The sequence below is a fragment of the Pogona vitticeps genome, chromosome 1 (genome assembly GCF_051106095.1).
Source record: "Pogona vitticeps strain Pit_001003342236 chromosome 1, PviZW2.1, whole genome shotgun sequence".
Taxonomy (NCBI): domain Eukaryota; kingdom Metazoa; phylum Chordata; class Lepidosauria; order Squamata; family Agamidae; genus Pogona; species Pogona vitticeps.
In genome coordinates, this window is record NC_135783.1 from 40,631,352 (window position 1) to 40,652,261 (window position 20,910).

The following is a 20,910-nucleotide window of genomic DNA, read 5'->3' on the forward strand; positions in this document are numbered from 1 at the left end:
GGAGGGTAGAGGGGAAGTAAAATACAACCCAGAGGAGGTAAAGATCAGTCCTGCACTCACCCAAGACCAGCAGCAAGAACTAAAAATGCTGCTCAGTAAATATCAACAGGTGTTTTCCAACAAGCCGGGGATAGTGAAGGGAGTGATGCATCGGATCCACACAGGGGATGCACCCCCGCAGGCAGTATCCCCATACCGAGTAACGGGACCCTATAGGGACAAGGTGCGGAAGGAGCTGGACGAGATGCTTAGGGAGAACATAATCGTCCCCTCTTCTAGTCCTTGGTCCTCTCCGATAGTCCTTGTGGACAAGCCTGATGGGAGCATTAGGTTTTGTGTTGATTACAGGAAATTAAACCGTGTAACCACTCCTGATGCCTACCCAATGCCCAGGCTAGACAACCTGATTGAAACCATAGGGGGTTGTCGGTTCATCTCATCATTGGACCTGGTAAAGGGATATTGGCAATTAAGAATTGATCCCAGGGATCAAGAAAAGACCGCCTTTTGCAGCCCTTTTGGTCTCTATGAGTTTCGAGTCCTGAGCTTTGGTCTCAGAAATGCACCAGCCACATTCCAAAGGCTGATGGACCAGACCTTGGCAGGGCTCAGTGACTTTACTGTGGCCTACATTGACGACATAGGGATCTTCAGTAATACCTGGGAAGATCACCTGATACACCTGGAATTAGTGCTGCAGAGGTTAAGTGCAGCAGGGCTAACAGTAAAGGCCAGCAAGTGTCAGCTGGGTAGCCCAGAAATAAAATACTTGGGTCACATGGTAGGGGGAGGAGTGATAAAACCCCTGGAGGCCAAAATAGAAGCTGTTCGTGATTGGCCCAGACCCAACACCAAGAAAAAAGTCAAATCATTTCTTGGGTTGGTGGGCTACTACAGAAAGTTCATCCCGAGGTTTAGCGAGATTGCGGCTCCGCTGACCGATCTGACGAGGAAGACGGCTGATGACCGCATCCCGTGGACCAGCGACTGTGAGGAGGCGTTCCAGAGGTTGAAGGAGGCGCTCGTCCAGTATCCAGTGCTGCGTGCTCCAGACTTCGACCGGGAGTTCATCATCTACACCGATGCGTCTAACAGCGGGGTAGGAGCGGTTCTTTGCCAGGAGGATGAGAATGGTGACCAGCATCCAGTGTCCTACCTGAGTAGGAAACTCCAAAAAGGTGAGAGACATTTGGCAACCGTGGAGAAGGAGTGTTTGGCCATAGTCTACGCGATCCAGAAGGCCAAGCCTTACATCTGGGGAAGACATTTTGTTCTGTGCACTGACCATTCACCACTGCAATGGTTAAAGACAATGAAAACCCACAATAGCAAACTTATGAGGTGGGCTTTAAACCTACAGGACTATGACTTTGAAGTGAAGGTGGTCAGAGGGTCAGTGAACTGTGTTGCTGACGCCTTGTCAAGAAGACCTGAAGAATGAAGACGGCGAAAGAAACATGGACTATGTATATATATTGATGACAAAAAGTTAAATGTACCTGTTTTTTGAACTTGGTTTGTATGAATAAAGGTAAATTGATGTAATGTATATGGTAAATGTTTAAATGCCTAATTGGTATGGTTAACTTAGAATGTAAGTATAAGTAAGTATGATATTGTATGTATAACTGTTTTGTGTATTTTATCCAGGTTGTTTTTTGGGAAAAAGCACCTTAGCTTTCCCCCTACAAAACAACTTATAAAGAGGGGAGGTGTTACATACAGCACTGATGTTACCTGTCTGTCATGGGTTTGGAGGGAAAGTTCCATCCTATGGGGAGTGGAAGGTGGGACATCAGGAGGAGGGGCTGTACTGTATATATATGTGGAGCGTGTGTGGAGACGCTGGGATGTGACGAAGCAGCAGCTGGGAAGAAGAAGCTGGTGTGGGAGTCTGTGTGTCAGACAGGGTACTACTGTGTGTCAGTACCAACCTGATAGGTTCAGGTGTCTGTTGGTTAGCCAGAACTGATAGGTTCAGGGTCTGTGCTTCAAGTTAAGTGTTCTGTGTGAACCAAACTGTGTGTATGTATGAGTGAAACTAAGCCACGTTACTATATCTTATTCACCTGATCATTTTATTTTCCCTGTGTGTTGTATTTAAATAAACCTTATTCTTTTATTTGTTTAAAAATCCATCCCTGGTCTGTGTGACTTCTTATAGGGAATGGTTGGTGGCAGCTTAGTTAAAGTGTGGCAGATCCCAGTAGGTCTGGGTTTGTCACAAGGCCTTTTTGTAAAGCATATATTATGGTGAGGTAGCCATTTGTATGGTGGGATTGGGAATGTCTCCTGATCAAACTCACTGAGGGTATTGGGATAGTTCCCAGAGACACGCATATAGAGATATAACCAGATGTGTTGTGTACACTGCCAACGTCATGACCCTCATGAACCAGTCTGTGTCGACAGAACAAAAATCAGGTGCTGTATCCCTCCAGCTGTTCACTGGTTCTTTGTCTGGAGTCGAGAAGTAAGATACAGCTGGGTTTGCTCTACAAATTGCTGTGGTGTGGTTCAATGTATGTACAGTATATATATTTATACACACACCATTTTTTTTCCACAGGACCTCCTTCTGTCCCTAAAATGGCTCTGCAGAGTTCCTTTACTTGTTGGAATGGAACCATAATCAAGCTGGGGCAGGTGTGTGATTTCTACAGAGACTGTGCAGAGGGCGAGGACGAAGGGCAGCTATGCAGTAAGTAAATTCAGCATTAACATTGCATAACATTGTCCTGCTTTAAACTGGTGGGGGGTGAACTGTCTAATCTTTTCCAGCAGAATCTGGATTGGTATTCAGAAGGTTAACATACAATAAAAAGAGGGATGGGATTTCAATGTATACTAAAACAAGTCAGGGCCACTAGCTGTTTCTGCCAAGGGAAGGAATTCCAGGTGTGACATTTAGCTAGAATCTGAAGATGAAAGCAATACCTTGCTATTGAGTATCTACAAAAGAAGGAAATATTCTTGGCTGCCCAATACAGGCTTTCACTATCAGCTTCTTATGTACGGTCATGGTTATGTTTTTGAAGCAGTGCTGGAAATATTCCTGTAGTTACTTAGGCAAGAAGGTCAAATGAATGGCATATAGCTCAATAAAAGTTTTGCATTTTAACCAAGCATTGCCACCTGGGCACTTTTAGGTTCTGGGTTTGGCTTAATAAAATCTCTGATATTACAGAGCTTGGCAGCAGGAATGAAGTAAGAGGCAAGACAAGAAAGAAAAATTTTAGTCTGGGGTAGTGCTGGTTGAGCTATCGCAACCCTACCTTATTATGCCAGTTAATGTGATAAGAAAGTTACACCGATATTGAGGCAGCATGTAGGTATTTGAGGCACAGAAAAATAGTTTCTATGAATAATGGGGTTTTATGGAATAGAGATTTGTCTGAGGACTGAAAATGGAATCACTCTGAAGTCTGGCAAAGCTACTTCACCAAAGGAGGAGAAAGACATAGAGAAAGGCAGGCCTAGGTTATCATATTAGACAATACACAAAACCTGAATTATGCAGCTGAAACACCATCAAATACGGTGATTCAGGCTTCAGTCACTGTGTGTGGGAGGTGAAGTGTGAGGAATGAGATTCAGGGAATGAGTTTTCCGCCATCTCCTCTTGATGCGACAGAAAATGAGTTGAATGGATTTTTAGATGAAACTCAGGGAGGTGACTGCAACATACTGACAAGTCTATGGAACCTGTTTTATGATGGAAAATGGGCTGATTCATTTGAACTATGCTAGTATATGTGAACCATCACAAAACTATCCACAAAGGAAATAATCAAAGAGCACTTCTATAATAATGCAGTGCACTTCCTCCACATAGCTATGGGAAGTTTTCTATAAACTGCGGAATTATCTGCACAGTCATTTCTGTATTACTGTGTATAGTCGATGATTTTTTTTTCACCTGCAGTAGTAATTCTTTCTCCCTTAGCAGTTACATGTTTGGCTTTCAAGAGTCTACCACCCTTTCTTATCACACAATAATGTTGCTATTTCTCCCTGTAGCAGTTTCATGATGAACTTACCAGATCTAAACCTCCACTATTGCACAAAACATACCTGGAAAAAAAATTGGGAGCAAACTCTATTAGAGTAGGGAATGTTGATACTAATAGCTTGCTTGCCCAGTGCCTAAAGAGGTCTGCACAGAACTGAGTGGGTAATATTGGGAGCACAATGAAAGCGCGCACAAATACCACATCTGTCTCTCACCCAACTAGTATCCCTTCCCCCACTCATGATTTATGGGAGTTGCCAGCTCTTACTGACAACTGTAATTTTTTTCCTAAAAGTTGAACTGCAACTTGCGTATGTGCCATCTGAATATGCACCACTTGGTACAGAATTTGCTGCCATTCCATAAAATATTAAATGACTGTGATGCCACAGTTGAATGAAGTTGTCTCTAGAGAAGCAGTGGCAGCTTGAATGGAATTGCTGGCATTCTGCATGCAAAACGCCTGAGCTGAGGTACAAACTTAGGTAGGGTTGGTAAATGTAGAGGTTACATAGCAGGCAAAATATAAGGAAACAAAGCAAAGCAAAACAAAGACAAAAACATGTGGCACCTTAAAGAACAGCTATTATATTTTAATGTAAGCTTTTATGGACAAGTGTACTTCATCGGACATGGATACAGTGGCAGATTTCTGCTGATGGAATGGTGGAATTAACCACAATCATATCGGGGAAACATTTTTCTTACACCTATAGCGCCCTCTGCCCATGCCTCCTGAAAACTAGCACTGGAGGTGGGGATCCCTCCATCTGGGGGCAATACAGAAAGTAGGGTATCCAGTGTGGTAACAGTGGACTGAGTGATGGACTAGTAGACCTGGGTGAAACTAGAAAAAACACTCCTTCAATATTTCACTTACCTGGAGAGACCTATTATATTTACTATAAATTGGTTCCAAATTGACGGCACATAATGCAGAAGGTTGCATAGGGGAGGAGATGGAAGTTCCAAATGTTTCACCTCGAGAATGTTAGATTTAGCCTAAAACTCTACAGCTCTGTCACTAGTCAGTTTTGACAATATAAGCTTGGTGGACCAAAGGCATGATTTTGTATAAGCGTCCTATGTTCCTGTATAAGAAACAGATAAAAAGTGTAAGCAGGGAAACCTAATCACCCACAGGTGTTAGGCAAGCCAGTCATACTTTTGTGCATTTCTAGTGATTCTGTTCAAATAGTATGACATTAGAAGTCATGATTTCATATGTAAAAGATATTGCAGGGTATGAACTTGCTCAGGACCCCTCAGCTACTATGTTAGGTGATTTATGTATAAGGGAGAAAAAATAGGATTTGTAGATATTGTTGGTGTAACACACACTGATGAAACAGTCAAATGGGGAAGAATATTGATCAGTGCATCCCAACCTTGGGTCCTCAGATGTTCTTGGACTACATCTCCCAGAAGTCCTGGCCAGCACAGCTAGTGGTGAAGTCTTCTTGGAGTTTGAGTCAAAGAACATCTGGGGATCCAGGGTTCACTTAAGTGACTGCTTGCCTAGGATTTGGCAAGTAGCAGAAACCCATTGCCAGCATAGGCACAGTTGATGGGGACCCAAGAGAGGGTCTTCTCTGTGGCATCTCCCAGGTTATAGAATGCTATCATTCCAGAGATCAGACTGGCCCTCTCCCTTCTGTCTTTCCACCAATAGCTAAAGACCTATCTTTTCCAACAGGCTTTTAGCAATCATGATTGATTCCCTGAATGCCATTTTAAAGTTACGACAGTTTTTAATGTTTACCTGCTTTTATTATTTGATTGTATTTTAATTAGTGTAAAGTTTGTTTGTTTTTAATTTTTAACTTATTGTGTTTTTAATTCTGTTCTTTTAATATTGTAATATGCCTTGGGTTTCTTTATCAGGAGAAAGGAGGGCTATAAATAAAACACAAACAAATAAATGAATGAATATAAAATACTGACAATTTTATCCAGTATCATGCTATGTTCATGAACAACAAGAGGGAGAAGTACACTGTGTGATCAGTATGTGCTGTGCATTACTATTGCTAATGTCATTAACAAATTATAGTAATAAAGACAATATTGATTAGGTTTGTATATGTATTCTTTGTATTATACACCTTCATTAGTTTTGTCTGCATAGCACTACTTTCTTTTATTCTTTATCAGCTAATAAAATATTGGTTAATAAAATTGGTTGACTTACTTTATGTTCATTGGTTTGATTTGATTCTATTTTTTAATCATTGTTATATTATATTTCTTCCGTTGTTAACTGCCCAGAGTAGTGCCTTGCATTAATTGGGTGGTACAGAAGCTCAATCAATCAACCAACCAACCAATCAATCAACACCATCATGATAATAAATATTTTCTTATTCAAAGAAATGTCAAATATGGTTTAAGGTTGATTTGTTTGCACAAGCTCTAGTTAACATGAATCATTATTTGCTCCTGTTCATATATATGTCTGAAGAGTCCCCTCACTCAGTTTTTGGAGTGAGGTACCACTCCCTGCTCAGTTAATGAACTACTCCTATATATAAAAAAATTAAAAGCTAAAATAAAATTTAAAAGTGCAGTTAGGTAGAAACATAAATGATGTTTCCCTCGTAGCATCAGCAGGGGATAAGATGGAAGGAAACCGCGATATGCAGTAAACTGTGCTGTATTTTAGAGTATAGATAGGCACAAACTTCTGTTCGGAGGTTCATCCTGGTTCGTACACATTGGCACCACAGGTGCTGCACATTCCCTTCCCCTGCCTTCGTGTCCAGTGACCCACTCACCAGCCGGCACATGCTCCTCTCCTCCTCCTCTTCATCTGTTTGGCCAGTCCCTGGGCAGGAGCACGGGTTTGCCTGTCCTGTGTCCTTGTCGGAGTGGGCAGTCAGCCAAGGATACTGGCTGAACAGCCGAAGAGGAGGTGAAGAGCAACCTGTGGTGGATGGTGAGTGGGGGGATCCAGTTGGGGAGGCGGCGGGAAGGGAACATGCAGCACCGCATGCATATGAACCAGCACGGAACTCCAAACCAAAAGTTTGTGCTCATCTCTAGTTTAGAGATGTTCTTTGAATGCAAACAAATGTTATTACAAAACAGAAACAATCTATCTGTGACAGATCATGAGATGTCTCAGTCACACTGGAATCTTTCCAGAGTAAACTAGATCTCAATTTCAACATTCTGAAGACTGGTTAGCAATTTTGATTTGGAAAGACACTGGGATGCAATCAGAATATATCTCCAAAAACAAATAAATTTCTCCTGAAACTGTTCAAATAAGGAAAACAAGGTCTTGCACAATCAATAGGTACGTAGAAAGCCACTCAAACTTGTTCATGAGAACCAGAGGAAGAAAAGTAAGAATATTATGACATGATTAATTTTCTCTGTGTGAAGCCATTGCTAATCTGCATTATGCTAATAGGACTCTGATCTGTGCAAGTCCAAAGATAATCAGGACAATGTAATATGACATGTGGGCTAGAGATGGTAAAGCATGCAATGGAATTACAATAAATTACACTGGTTTGCCACATGTAGGAAGTGTTAAAGTACGTGTAAAGTCTGTATGGCAGCCAGAGGTCCATAAAGATATTTATGAGAGAAGAAAGTGGTACACTAGGCTACCAACTGCTCATTTAATACACCTCTATTTCTACTTCCAACATAATCTTTCCTGCAGTTTCTTTCCTAGGCCCTAGGCAGTGTTTGATGCTTAAATGTCTCCCTCTGACTGCTTTGGCTTGTTTACATCATTCTATATACTGTATAGCAGGCACTGACATGAATTAAACTGGACTGCACACTGAGCTGTTTCTGGAAGAATTCTAAATGTACCTGATTCTGACATTGTACTCAGAATGTAGCCATAGGATGAGGTAGGATCTTTTGTCTGATTTGGAGATTAGAATCCATAAAAGAACAATGTTCTTTAAAAGGAAAGATTAGGAGAACTTTATAGCCCAATCTCTCCCCCCTCCCCCAGCATTTGTTGGCAAACAGTTTTGCTAAGCAAAGGAGTGAGGTGCATATGTTCCCCATCCAGGGGGTGCTTCAGACAGTGGCCAAAATCCTGTTGCTTAGCACAATAAATCACACTAGAGCAGGCCTATTGAATCAATGGGGATTTGGTGAGTCAACTCTTTCATAAGTTCATTCAAATGTACCTACTCTGTATTGTGCTGTCCTTGATGGATGTACTCTAGTTCTATTTACTACACTAAGCAACTGGATTTGGCCAGTGTCATTTTCCTACTGGTTATATGATCCCAGTTATTCAGTCCGTCATCCGCCACGACAGCAGGTCTGACTGAGGTCTGACACATTGCTCCTGTTCTCAACAGAAGAGAGACAGAAGGAATTTTATGTTTTCAATTCTGTTAACAGAATAACCTTATGGTGGTGTGAGTGAACTAACAGCTTAGCTAAGTGGATCCAGACCTTTAATTAACTGGGATGCCTGGAGGAACACACTTTGCCCTGGAAAGTAGTCATCCTCCATCTCTTTACTTAGGAAAACAAGAAAGTTAGTACATTCTTCTAGGAAATATATATTTTAACCTGAAAGATAAGCATTCTAGCTTCTGTAGAAATAATTTGGAGAAGCAGATAGCTATTCCTGCTCCCAGCCTATTTAGAAGACCAAAATGTCTTCTCTATCAGAGATAGTCACAAGAATTAGAAAGAGAAGAATTTAGTGATATCAGGAACATTAAAGGTGTGATCACATGGGCTTATATTTTGGACCACATGGACACATGCAAAATTAATACAACAAAAACTTTAATTAATCCATCCATCCCAATGAAAGGAAAGATTCTTGTTGACAGCTTTTGATTTAAACCTATATAAATAAAGTATTTAATTTGTATAGGTTATTGTAGCACGCAGAAGTTTAGCTTAGCATTGTGATGTCCTTGTTGCCTGCTCTGATGCCTACAAAGAAGGGGAAATGGCAACAGTGCCAGCCTAATAATTAGTGTTTTCTTTCAGATGCATTACATTTAAGTAACCCTTGGTATTTTGATAGAAAGCTGACTAAAAATGTTTTGAATAAATAAACAGCACAGTGGATCTTGTAGGTGAATGTGTTAAGGAGGTGTTATTACTTTCCTTGAGTTTTAAGGAAAGGGCAGGCTAAAATGAAATATTCATCTGATAAAACTATAGAAGGAATAAAAGAAGCAGAGCAAAATAAGAAAGAGAGAAGAAAAAAGTATAGAATTCCGTAGGGCTACACTTTGAGCACAAACACATTAGACTTAGTATTGATTCAGCTACAGCAAAAATCCTATTACTTTTTGCATTGAAATCTTTGTAAGATGGCAAGACAGTAATTAAATAAATATGTGAGCATCAAAACTACAAGTACAGGAATACATTTACTTGAAAAGAAAACCCTGAAGAAGATCGAATATCATATATCTGTTGTTAAAGCAGAAAATTTAAGCTAAAAAATCCTTCTGGGAATCAAGGGCTGTGAAAGTTGCTTTAGCTGGGTGCATATGTCTCCATGTGCAAAAGTGTTATAGAATTTTGAATTTCTGATAAAATTCTCTGTAGAAATACAGAGACTCACAAATGAGAACGGTTACAAGTTCCCCAGAGTCCACCCCTTTGTCACTAACTGGCACTTAATGTCTCGATAACTCACTTTGAGACATTTGTAGGAGAAAGAATAAAACGTTTTATTACTTACAGTTGGGAACAGATCACCAGCAAACTGCCACCAACACAGGAAAGAGAAGGAAAGAGACATTTAGCAGGGAGGTGGGGGATTTCTTGGAATTCAAAGGCTGGAAGGAATGATTGGTTGGTGCTGGATAGATAATCACACCAGCCCAAAAATGTCCCTCCCAGTCACGCAAACCACTTACAGCAGGTGAGGATGCAAATAAAAAATCCAGCAAATGTTTGCCTAACTCCTGCTGTAAATGTTCTAAAAGATAAGCACAGCAACAGAATGTGTGAAGAATAACATAGTGTGCAGTAGCCACAATAAACTCCAAAACTACAACAGAGAGTGCCGCTGCAGTTTGTGCTGTGCTTCAGTGCACAGAAATGGGGTGCTCCTATGCCTGTATGGGTTGCGCTCTCATGTCAGTAGATAGATCTGAATTGGTAAAAATTGGAGACAGACCACCCATTAGAGTGACATAGAAAGGGCAGTCCTAGCAAGACAGTGCTGTTATCAGATCTTCTCAACAAACTGCTTCAGCATAAAGAGGGCTGAAATCCTGCTACCTGAAGGCGTCCTTACAGACCAGTGTCTGTGTGCTATGCCTTGCCACATGAACTCTAGTTTCCCATATTTGGGAGTGATTGGGGAGTGTTACTGTTTTAGGAGAGGTAACCTTGTCCATCTGTGGAAGCATATCAGGCAAAACCCAAAGGAAAAAATATTAAAAAATAAAAAAGACAAAAACCGCATGTGTCTGAACAAGGGAGCTTGCCCAGAGAGAAGCACCGGGGCACTTTCTTGTAATCAGTGCCCAGAAACTGCTGGTCTAAATTTCTTGTTTCTTGCTATTCTTCCACTTGCAGAAGAACTTCCCTCAGGCTTCTACTGCTCCTTTGAAGATGGAGACTGTGGTTGGATCCAAAGTTCATCAACTCTCCAGGAGGCCCACTTGTGGCATATTGTAAATCCACAGTATAACCACTTCGGTTTTTTGAAAGGTATGTCAGAATATACACACACACACACACACACACACACACACACACACACACACACACACACACACACACGCACACGCACACGCACACGCACACGCACACACACACACACACACACACACACACACACACAATAACAGAAGAGGGAAATTTGGGAGATGGTCATGGGACTGGGGTGTACAATTCTTCTAATTAAATTAGTTACAAGGTATGCTGGAGTGTCCTGTCTTTCATTGTACAGTACAATCATTCCTCCAATGCAGCCTTCCTAGTTTTATAAACTCCAGTTAAAACCTATGAGAAGATGATGCATGACAGTGCCTGTTGCAAAGTTGTGAATTTTCATTAAAAAATCTCTAGCTGTGCAACAGAAGTGCAACGACTTGCAGAGGAGAATTATCTTCAGGTCTTCCCAGAATCAACCACCCCTTACAGTCTCATCAAGTGGCACTTAAAGTCTCAAGTACTCACTAAGACCTTGGTAAGAGAAAGAATAAAATGTTACATTTACTTAGATTAGATCAAAAACAGCACACTGTACAAAAGTAACTGCTTACAGCTACAGGCCTCAACAGACTCACATCCTGCTTCCAGCAGACTTCTACAGACTACATACTAACTGCACTAACTGGATAAACGCCAGCAAACTAAAAAGAGAGGGGAAAAGACACTTAAGCAGCAGGTGTGGCTCTCTTCAAAATCAAAGGCAGGGAAGGAACAGTTGGTTGCTGCTGAACTGATTGATAGTCACCCCAGATCAGAAAGGTCCCTCCCAGCCATACCCACTGAAGGCAGCATACAAGGCTGAAATAATGGCAACAGATATTTCCATGAGCTTTTTCAGATCACAAGGAAGCGCAGGTAGCCAAGAAAGCAACAGCAGTAGAATGATGTGTAATAGAAAGGAAAACCACTACTTTTAGAATTTCCCCATAATAAGGTGAGCTAAAAATTTACACCAAAAACACCCTTAAAATAAATTCTAAAGTAAAAGCAAAAATGAGACAGATAAACAAAGCTATCTTTCACTGGAGTAGAAAAATTCCAGGAAACTGCAGGACAGATTTTGGCACTGTGCTAGTAGCAGGAGATACCATGTGCAACAAAGTAATACACCATGTTTTGAAAAGTACAACTCTTATTAGAATCTTTCTGTTCAACATGTCAATAATTTGGGGAGATAGTCTGGTGATCAAACCTTTGGTTATTAACCTTGTGCTGCTTCAGTGTCTTTGGGTGATGGTAAAGGAGTAAGGCATTGCTTTGTTTCCAGGTCTCAGTAATTCAGAGCACTAAGGTTTCCATTTCTTTGGAATTCTCTTCCAGTTCCCTTTGCAGTGATAAAAGTGACCTTCAGCCTACAGCTTCAAAGAAATATTACTGTTGAATCTTTCATAATAGCAAACATTCACTCAAAATCAATTAAAGAAGAAGAAGAAAAGAGAAAAGAATGGATGCCTTTTGATACAGAACAAGTAAAGAAAACAAATCCCAAGCCAGAGATAAACATTGTTTGTGAAGGAAATAGACAGAACATACTTGCATATAACTCAGGACTACAGAGTATATGAAATTGCATCACTACATCAAAAGAATATTAAAAAATTCATTCACCATGTACAGTAAGGATACAGTAAGGGACCACCTAACATTTGCGTGAACACTCTCACACATGTGCTAAGAGGATTCTAGGAGCTATATTCCAAAAAAGTTTCCAATCTTTGAGCTTGATGCAGTTTATTAAACCTTTAACTACCCTCGCTCCAGTAACAAATATCACCTCCCTCCTTTCTTCTCCCTCCAGAGCGTGCACTGTTGCTTAACACCAGTGAGACACCGGCTGGCGAAGGAGTTGTGATGACCAGTGCTGTGTTTCCAGCTCCGATGAAAAATTCTCCTTGTGAGGCAAGTATTCTTACTTAGCTGGACACAGGAGAGCAAGAAGTTTAGATTGATCATGACAAAAAAGTACGTCTGTTCCTTTGAATATTAAGGTTGTTCTTGCTGGCCTTACATTACACTAGTATGGGATATAAGTGAAAAATTTTATGGCCAAAATAAACTTACTTAATTACACCTGTGGAAGGCACATGAGAATATTTTCAATTAACAAAACTGTCAATTAACAAGTCCGCACTGGGATTCTCAGGCATATGCTGAATGTGGTGTATTCCCCAATTTTTTTATCAGGTATTTGTTAATTTTCAGCAGCAAGCCACTGAAAGTTATTAATTTTCTATAAGTGTAATTTGTGGATTTAGCTTACAACCAAAACTTGACTTTTTCTTTTGATGAAACTGGAAGAATCCACTTGGAAGCATAAATTCCGGATGTCAAAAAAGCAATGATAGCCATTTTGAGCCATAAGAAAAATATTGAAATCTAGATAGAGTATAGCTTTATTATTTGAACCATCTAGCTGAAATGTTGCAAAATAGTGAGCATCAGCTTGGTAGTTAAGTGGGGCAAAGAAGAAATCTCACTGGGGGTTGGTCTTGATCTTAAAACAGAGAGTAGACAGTGGTGTCAAACTTGGGAGCATTAAATTAGAGTGAAATTTAACTGAGGGCAAATAGGTACTTCTTGCTGCAAATAAAAGACCTCCAAAACAGTAATTGTTTTAAATGGGCAGGCAAAGGCACTTGTATTCTTCTGGATTCCTGAATTTATATAACCTACATCTGGTTAGTTTGTTTTTTTCTTTTCCTCACTTGGTTTGCAAAGAAGGACCTTCTTCTTTTCCTGTTAGTAATGCTTAATGACAAAGTCATGCATGCTTGTGTCACAATGGCTTTAATTACTGAGAAACTATCAGGATTGGGGGGGGGGAGACAAAAATGTTGTGGCGCCTTAAAGACTAATTGATATTTACTATGAACTTTCATGGACAAGTCCACTTCTTCAAAGTCAGGATCAGGGGATTATGCAGCATTTGCCAAAGATATGAGTCAAGGAAGGTCAGGGTGAAGGGGGTTGGATAAGCAATATCCACACAGCCCTACTAGTATACTTTGATAATAAACACCAAAAGGGCGGAATAGAATCACCTGGTGATTATACTGTACAGTGTTGAATCCTTGTTCCTTCAAGTGGACTGTTCCCTCTCTCCCCCTCCCACCGCAGTTGTCCGCAATCCAGTTCCCACCCGTTCCAGCAGAGGTGGCCCTCTTTTTTTTATTCAGTTGCCACCTATCTCCCACCATCTTGTTATGGACAGAGAACTTGAAGGGTGTGAGCAGCATGAAAAGAACATACGTAGGAGTCATGCTGCAATGAAGGCGAAGAAAAGAAGATTTCATGACATTCATTCCATGCCAATAATGCAGAATGTCTGAATAGGGAGCAAATGTCTAGTTTGGCACTAAATTCCATTTTTTTTCTTCTCTTGTGACTTAGCTACTGTGATTTCCGCCCATAAGTTTGGAAAACGGTTTGCTTTATTGATGACTGCTTTCATTCCTGGTAGACTTCTTCCTTTTGACATTGAGATATTTCCAAATGGCATATAGATTCAGTGTCCTCTCTTGCCATTTCCTGTCTTCCTTTTTCTTCCTCCTCAGAGAGTTTCCTTATTCCTTCTCGCTCGCCTACAGCCACATGCAAGATCTAAATATTTAAAAACTCCATTTTGTCACAGACCAGCAAGTGTGAATATTTTTCATAATCTGCCTGCTGTCAGAAGCTGGATGAATCATTTCCCAAGATGTATTAATTTTCTTTCCTTGTCCATAAACAGGGTGAATAATTAAACTTGCATTTGGAAATAGATTGGGGTGGGAAAAGAGAAAGTCACCATCTATTATCCCCCCACCTCTGTCACTCCCTGTGATGCTTAAAAGGCAGCCAGTATTGCAGCTGTTAGTAATAAAGAGCACAACAGCATTTGGCAATGGTTTTTCTCTCTTGCCATCCATATTGTGCAAAAGCCTCCTCCATTCTGAATTAGATCTTGCTTGTGGCTCCAGATACGATTTCGCTGGAACAATCAGTCTGTGTGACCAGAATAATTCAGCAATCCTTCCCAGCTCATTGGAAGGAGAAAACCAAGTCATTGCCCCCAAATTATCCCTGGGGGTAATGGCAAATGATCATCTTCATAATGGAGTTATAGCTGGAAAATGTGATTGCAAAATTAAAACGGCTGCTTTTCCATATTTATTTCTTCACCACCATCATTTCCCCATTTCCCAATTGGGTTGGCTTAGATTCACATCTAAAAATTTACTTCTCTCTCCTGTAACACCTCTTCGCTGTTTTTAGCCCTGATAGCTCAAAAGAGCATTTCACAATCAGGCTGTATTCTTTGCCAGTTGGAATTTCACAGCAGATTTTAAAGGGATCCTGTTGAATCAAAATTATGTCTATGCAAAAATTTCAGCCTGTCTCACTGAGGCTCCCACATGACTCCTTTTACTCTTCACCTAAGGCAATAAACAAGGAAAACCCACAACCTGGTCCTGGACACAGAAGAGTGTCCAGTTTGCTAGCAATGTAGGTTTGGACGTATTTCCAAATATATATGATGAGACTCTGACATTCTACTCTAGTACTCATTCAAAGCAACTTAACCTTAGAAACATTACTCTTTTTTTGGAAACAAATGAAGAGAGAAGGAATGGGAGAGAGTTTTATTCAAGGTAGACAGTGGATAATAGACTCTATATTATTAATAATATCCATGTGCCATTAAGTCAGTTCTGACTTACGGTGACCCCTTTTCACAGTTTTCCAAATGTGAAGTACTCAGAAGTAGTTTATCATGACCTCCTTCTTGGGGTACCCTGGGACTATGTAGCTTGCCCAAGGACACACAAGTTGGCTCTTCTCCCTGAAGGCATAGTGGGGGAGGAAGCTGTTCTTTAAAGTCCTTAAAGTCCTGAAACTTCATCTCTGTTTTGTGCAATGAACAGTTCTATGAGGTGTCTTTCTTAACCAGTTTTAGTATTTGGAGAAATGGAGAGCTGACTACATTGGAAAGATTAGTTGATCATCAGCTGATCTTACAATATGAATAAGGTATAAATAGATTTGCAGAAATAAAGTCCAGCTATTTCAGTTTTCTTTTTCTGAATTAGGACTACATAAGCTGCCTTACCTAGAATATATGGGGGGCTGAGATCAAAGATAGTGTTCGAACCAGAAAGAAAATCACATGTATAGGAGAACAATAAGTCATGCTTGTTCATTGTAACTGCATCTGAATAACACAGCCATAAGGAAATGAAAAATGGACTTGCAGTTTAAGAGAATGGAAGTGAATTTAGGAAGGCATCAGTTCAAAATTAATTTCAATGAGCTTGAGAGAGAGAATTTTTGTAACATGCCATTTCAATGGTACCATGCGCACCATAAATTAGCATTTACATTTTTTAAATTGTTGTATAAGTGATGGAGATGTAATTCACAATATGTCAGATATAATACATGTATTTACATTTTGCCTGAAACCAACTTTCTTTTGACAAATTTTGAATGGTTTTATTAATGATCTGTTAGATAGTAAAATGTCACTGGATCCTGAAGTTATATAAAATGTAAAAGCTATTTAAAAAGACTTGTTTCAACTCCTCTTGGTGCTAAGATTCCTATAATAACATATAATTCTATGAGGGGAAAAACAACCCAGGACAGCTTTGTATCAATGACCGGTTTAAATGTATCTGAGGCATTACCTGTTTTGCTAAATTGATACATTATCAAAGAATGTTGAGTGATGTAAGGAATTACTTGAAAGGTGCAGATAAATTCCATGAGCAATGGGGAATATTGCTTATGTATGCAATGAAAAAAGTGAGAAATGTAACATATCCCTTTTGTTTTTTAATTGTTATTATTTTTTTATAAAGCAAATTAAATGCTTTAGAAAATGTAGGCAATAGTAGTTTATGATTCTGGGAGTTCTAGTACAAAAAAGATAAAGATTCCAAGCTCTGAAAGCAACTCAGCCAAATGTTAACATAAATGTGCTTTTTTAAAGTATCTCTGGGGACAAGGTTTGCTCCAAGATTTGCAAGGTCAGGATGAGTGGATCCAAGTAATCAATATATTGGAAGCTGGGAAAGAACTTTACCCCAGGTGACAATATCCAGAGCTTGGGAAGTTACTTTTTTAGAAATAGTTTACCATGTGACTTATAAATTTCTGCAAAAATATTTTGTTGCTTTAACATTTCAAAGGCAAATTAAGTTAAATTATTACAAATTCATCAGTTGTTGCTTATTATACATCAGTCTTTTTCTTGGGGAAAAATGGGAATGAGAAGAAAGCGGCATACAATGCCTGCCCCAAATGCCTGTAAAATGTATGTTTTAAAGGTAACGTTGAAAAAGGACTAAGAAGATTACTATATCCAAACAGGGGATGGAGTCCTTTCCACATGTAAGCATTGCTTTTAAAATACAGCTTCCTGTGCACTATTTGTGTACATAGAATTTGCCTATAACGCACCTTTGGATTGTAATGCATTACATACAAGCTCTGGCAATGCCTAGTGACAGGATGAGCATTAGAGAACATGGCTCTACTTGTGGCATGAGGGACATAGGAAGTCACCTTATGTCAGGTCAAACTATATATAGTCCTGTATTGGCTGCTCTGTGGCTCTTCAGGGTCTCATGTGAAGTGTAATAAATTCCATTGCCTTTGAGTGGAAAGTATGGGAAATTGTGTCACCACACAACACCAGAAACCTTAGTGAGGCATCAAGGCAGATGTTCTGGATAGCTTTGCCAGCCTGTGCTCCCACTGAGGCAAATGAAGCAGCAAGAGAACAGCTATCAGGGTTCCTTGGAGCAATCATCTGTCTGAGCTCTCAGACATCAGAGACAGGGTTCCTCTCAGTACAGACAATCTGTGCAGCCACCACTCCCTTGATGCCTCACTGTGAGAAAGGACCTTTCAGAGGGAGTTATTTGGTCCTTAGCACATGTTAGAAAGCATTGTTCCAACCCATTTTTGCTAAGAGTGTAGATCCCTTGAAAGGACATCAACCTCATTTTTCTTGATAGAGGGGGACCAGTGTGAGCCATTGCATTGTTGTGGACAGAGCGATGGACTACTAGGACTAAAGAGGCCTGGGTTCAAGTACTTGCTCTGCCATGGATACTCACTGTGAGTAGCAATGATAAACCATCCTTAGGAATCTCATGTGTCTCAAAACACCTTGTTAACATTGTCATAAGATAAAAACAACTTGATGGCTTGCTGGAGTCCATCTACTATTTGATTGTCTAACTGAAATCTATGATTCTGTGATTGGGGACCCTCTACAGATCAGAAGGAGGAGCCATGAAGTCCACGTTACACTCATGGGATGCAGGTATATTCTAACAAGCAGGCACTATAAAAGAAATTATTATACTTTGGACTTGTACCATATTTGCTGAGAAGACGGACTACTAATGCCCTAGGCAGATTTATATCATTTCATTGAGAAAGCTGAACTAATTAACTTTCCATGATTCATTTTGCTGCTATACACAAAGCATGCCAAAAAGCAGCCTGTTAAAATGCTGTTCTCATAGTGCTGTCCATCCTTTCTGGAAATAAAATGTTCAGAGACTTTCGTAATTCAAAGGAACCTCAACCCAAATTTGTGCAGAGATGTGAATATTTTAGATAAGCACTTTCCTGCATGTCTGATCTTCATAGTTTATATATGTCTCTTTTTATATATGCCCTCTACTATGGCCTGCAAAAATTGTATCAATTGCAAGTGATAATAAACTACATGCCCCTAATGATATATCTGTCTATTCATCCACAAAACATTATCTGGCCTTGCTGGGATGTCACAAGAGGATTAGACCCATCTAAATCTGCAATGGATCAGCATTAAAATGTATTCTCCTGCCTTCCATAAACCTACTGCACAATTAAGTTTCCTTCGAGTTCTCTGAATGTGGAGCTTCCATTTTCCAAAGCAGGAAATTTCTGTTAGAGACAAACTTCCAGACTTCATTGTCCACAAATCTCTTCCTCAGTCTGCCTGCCTGAACCATGCAATAGATAATGGAGAAGGCAGAAGCCTCCAGCATGATAAAACTTTAATTAGTGAACAGCTGCCATAGTCAACCTTCCCACTTAGGTTGCCACCTCTTCTAGAGAGGAACAATAAGGCCATTGCCCTTCTGCATGTGTTAATCACACACGATTGCACATTTAAAACACTAAAACTCAACTAGGAAGCATTTCAGGCCAAGCAGAAAGAGTCGAGGCAAGAAGATTTAAATATCCCCAGGTGGCAGCTCTAATCCTGGAAGCTTTATCTAAAGTAATTTTGTTATAGACTTTAACTGATGCATATTTTCTTCCTCTACCATATGATTAATTATGCCAATCACATCTCACAGATAAAAATCTAGTGTAATCCTCCAAGATTCCATTCATTTCATCTTTAAAAAAAAATTCAGTTATGTGCATGGGGTCATGATCCACACTGGAACCACCATGCAATAGTGGGGGAGGTTTTTACTTCTCTTCCCAACCAGTTTTTGTTTCAAAATCCACACTACATCATGAAACTTAAAAAAGGTGGCTCACGATAAGTAAAATTATAAAACAAACAGCAATTTTAAAAATACTATATAAATATCATATTGAAAAACAATCAAACAAATATTAAGATTAATAGCCAGGATTAAAAACAATTTTAAGACATTTAAAAACCTATAAATTAATAAATAAGCATTCCTGAGAAACTTGTTGCTTAAAAGCCTTCCTGAAGAGGAAGGACTTTGCATGATGACAGAAGGACAGGAGGGAGGGGCTCGACCTGGCTTCCCGGGGCAGCACATTCCAAAGCCTGGGAGGAACCCCGGAGAAGGCCCACTGTCATGTCCTCACCGAATGAGCTTGGGAAGGTGGTAGAAATAAATTAAATAAGCAAGCTGTACTTAGCTAATGTCCTAAATATTTGAAAAGGAGGAAGATAATTGGATGACTAAAGAATTTATTTCCAACTTGTGAATATTTGCTAGAATTTGGAAAATAGCATACAAACTCTTGTTAAGTAATAGGCATAGGAAAGTTTGGGATATACCTGTCAATGATAAGCATACATGTAATTTAAAAATTAAGAGGAAGAAAACAGGCAAATATGAGTTTATAGATAAATGGAGAAAATTTATCAAATTTGTGTTAATACAGGGGAATGGGCAAAGCCCATTGCAAGAGTCAATACAATTCTGGAAGGGGTATGCTGCTTCACAAGGGTTAATGTATATGTTGTTAAATGGTCCGGGGGGGGGGCCTGGGGGAGAAGTACTTTCTATTTAGATATTTCTTTGTGAGATTTTTTTCTTTGTTTTTGTTTTTTTGTAGAAATAAAAATGTAAAATTATTATTAAAAAATGTAAAAGGTGACCATAAACATAATGTTGTATATTTGTAGTGTGTATTGTAGGCCTTAAGTTGCCCATTTTCTTGTCTCTAAATGACCCAACATTTTAAAAGTCAAGGATTTGTGCTTCATGAGATCCAGAACTAAGAAAATGTCCTTGCTCGTGACCATATTGCTTGGGTGGGGAAAAAACAGAAGCAATGTATAAATCAAACAAACTGTCTAGTTCATTCTGTTCACTTTCCAAAGAACAGGTAAAATAAAGAATCCATTTGGCTTTGTAGCCCGCAGTGTGGTTTAGGGTCATCTTGTGTCTGTTAAGTGGCCAAAAAGGCATTTATAGTTCAACATAAGCACTGATAATTTCATAGTTATGCCAGAGTGCAATATATTTTATATATTGAACCCAATCAATGTATAATTGTCCTAATTTATTGTACAGCTCCCTATTTACTAAATCAGTTGGACTTTGAAAGCTCTGATAAGACAGTGTCAGAGCAGGATGGTTGATACATTATTAGTGAAATTTCTTCCTTCTGGCTAAGCTAGTGAAAATTCCTATTTGGAGGAAGACATAGAAACAATACCAGCAAGAATTGGCTCTTTTAAAACCTGCTGTGCATCTGTCTGATGTTCCATCAGACAGAAGGTGCCATCTGCCTTCATTGATGATCTCATCCATACAATGAACACTAGAATCATCAAAGCGTCAAGACTTGGGCATCCAGCTCATTGCTCACCCTTGTTCTCTTTAGCAGGTGTGAAAGGCTTTGGAATGTCCTACTGAAGAGTTCAGGAACCAAGAAATAAATGCCAATGACATTCTTTAAGCAGCATGCCAGCACACGTAAACTGAGCCAGTATATTACAGATTGTGTATTGCTCTTTC

At 39.6% G+C, this 20,910-nt stretch overlaps 1 protein-coding gene across 1 annotated transcript in view; it reads left to right on the forward strand.

Annotated features, from left to right (window-relative positions):
- LOC144585876 (ALK tyrosine kinase receptor-like) overlaps positions 1-11,136 on the forward strand; it is a 683,258-nt gene extending 672,122 nt beyond the window's left edge. Inside the window, exons 6-8 of the mRNA XM_078383225.1 lie at positions 2,570-2,701; positions 10,547-10,681; positions 11,042-11,136. Coding sequence (XP_078239351.1) covers positions 2,570-2,701; positions 10,547-10,681; positions 11,042-11,136 — 362 coding nt within the window. The remainder of the gene's footprint in view (positions 1-2,569; positions 2,702-10,546; positions 10,682-11,041) is intronic.
- Positions 11,137-20,910: the final 9,774 nt, after the last annotated feature.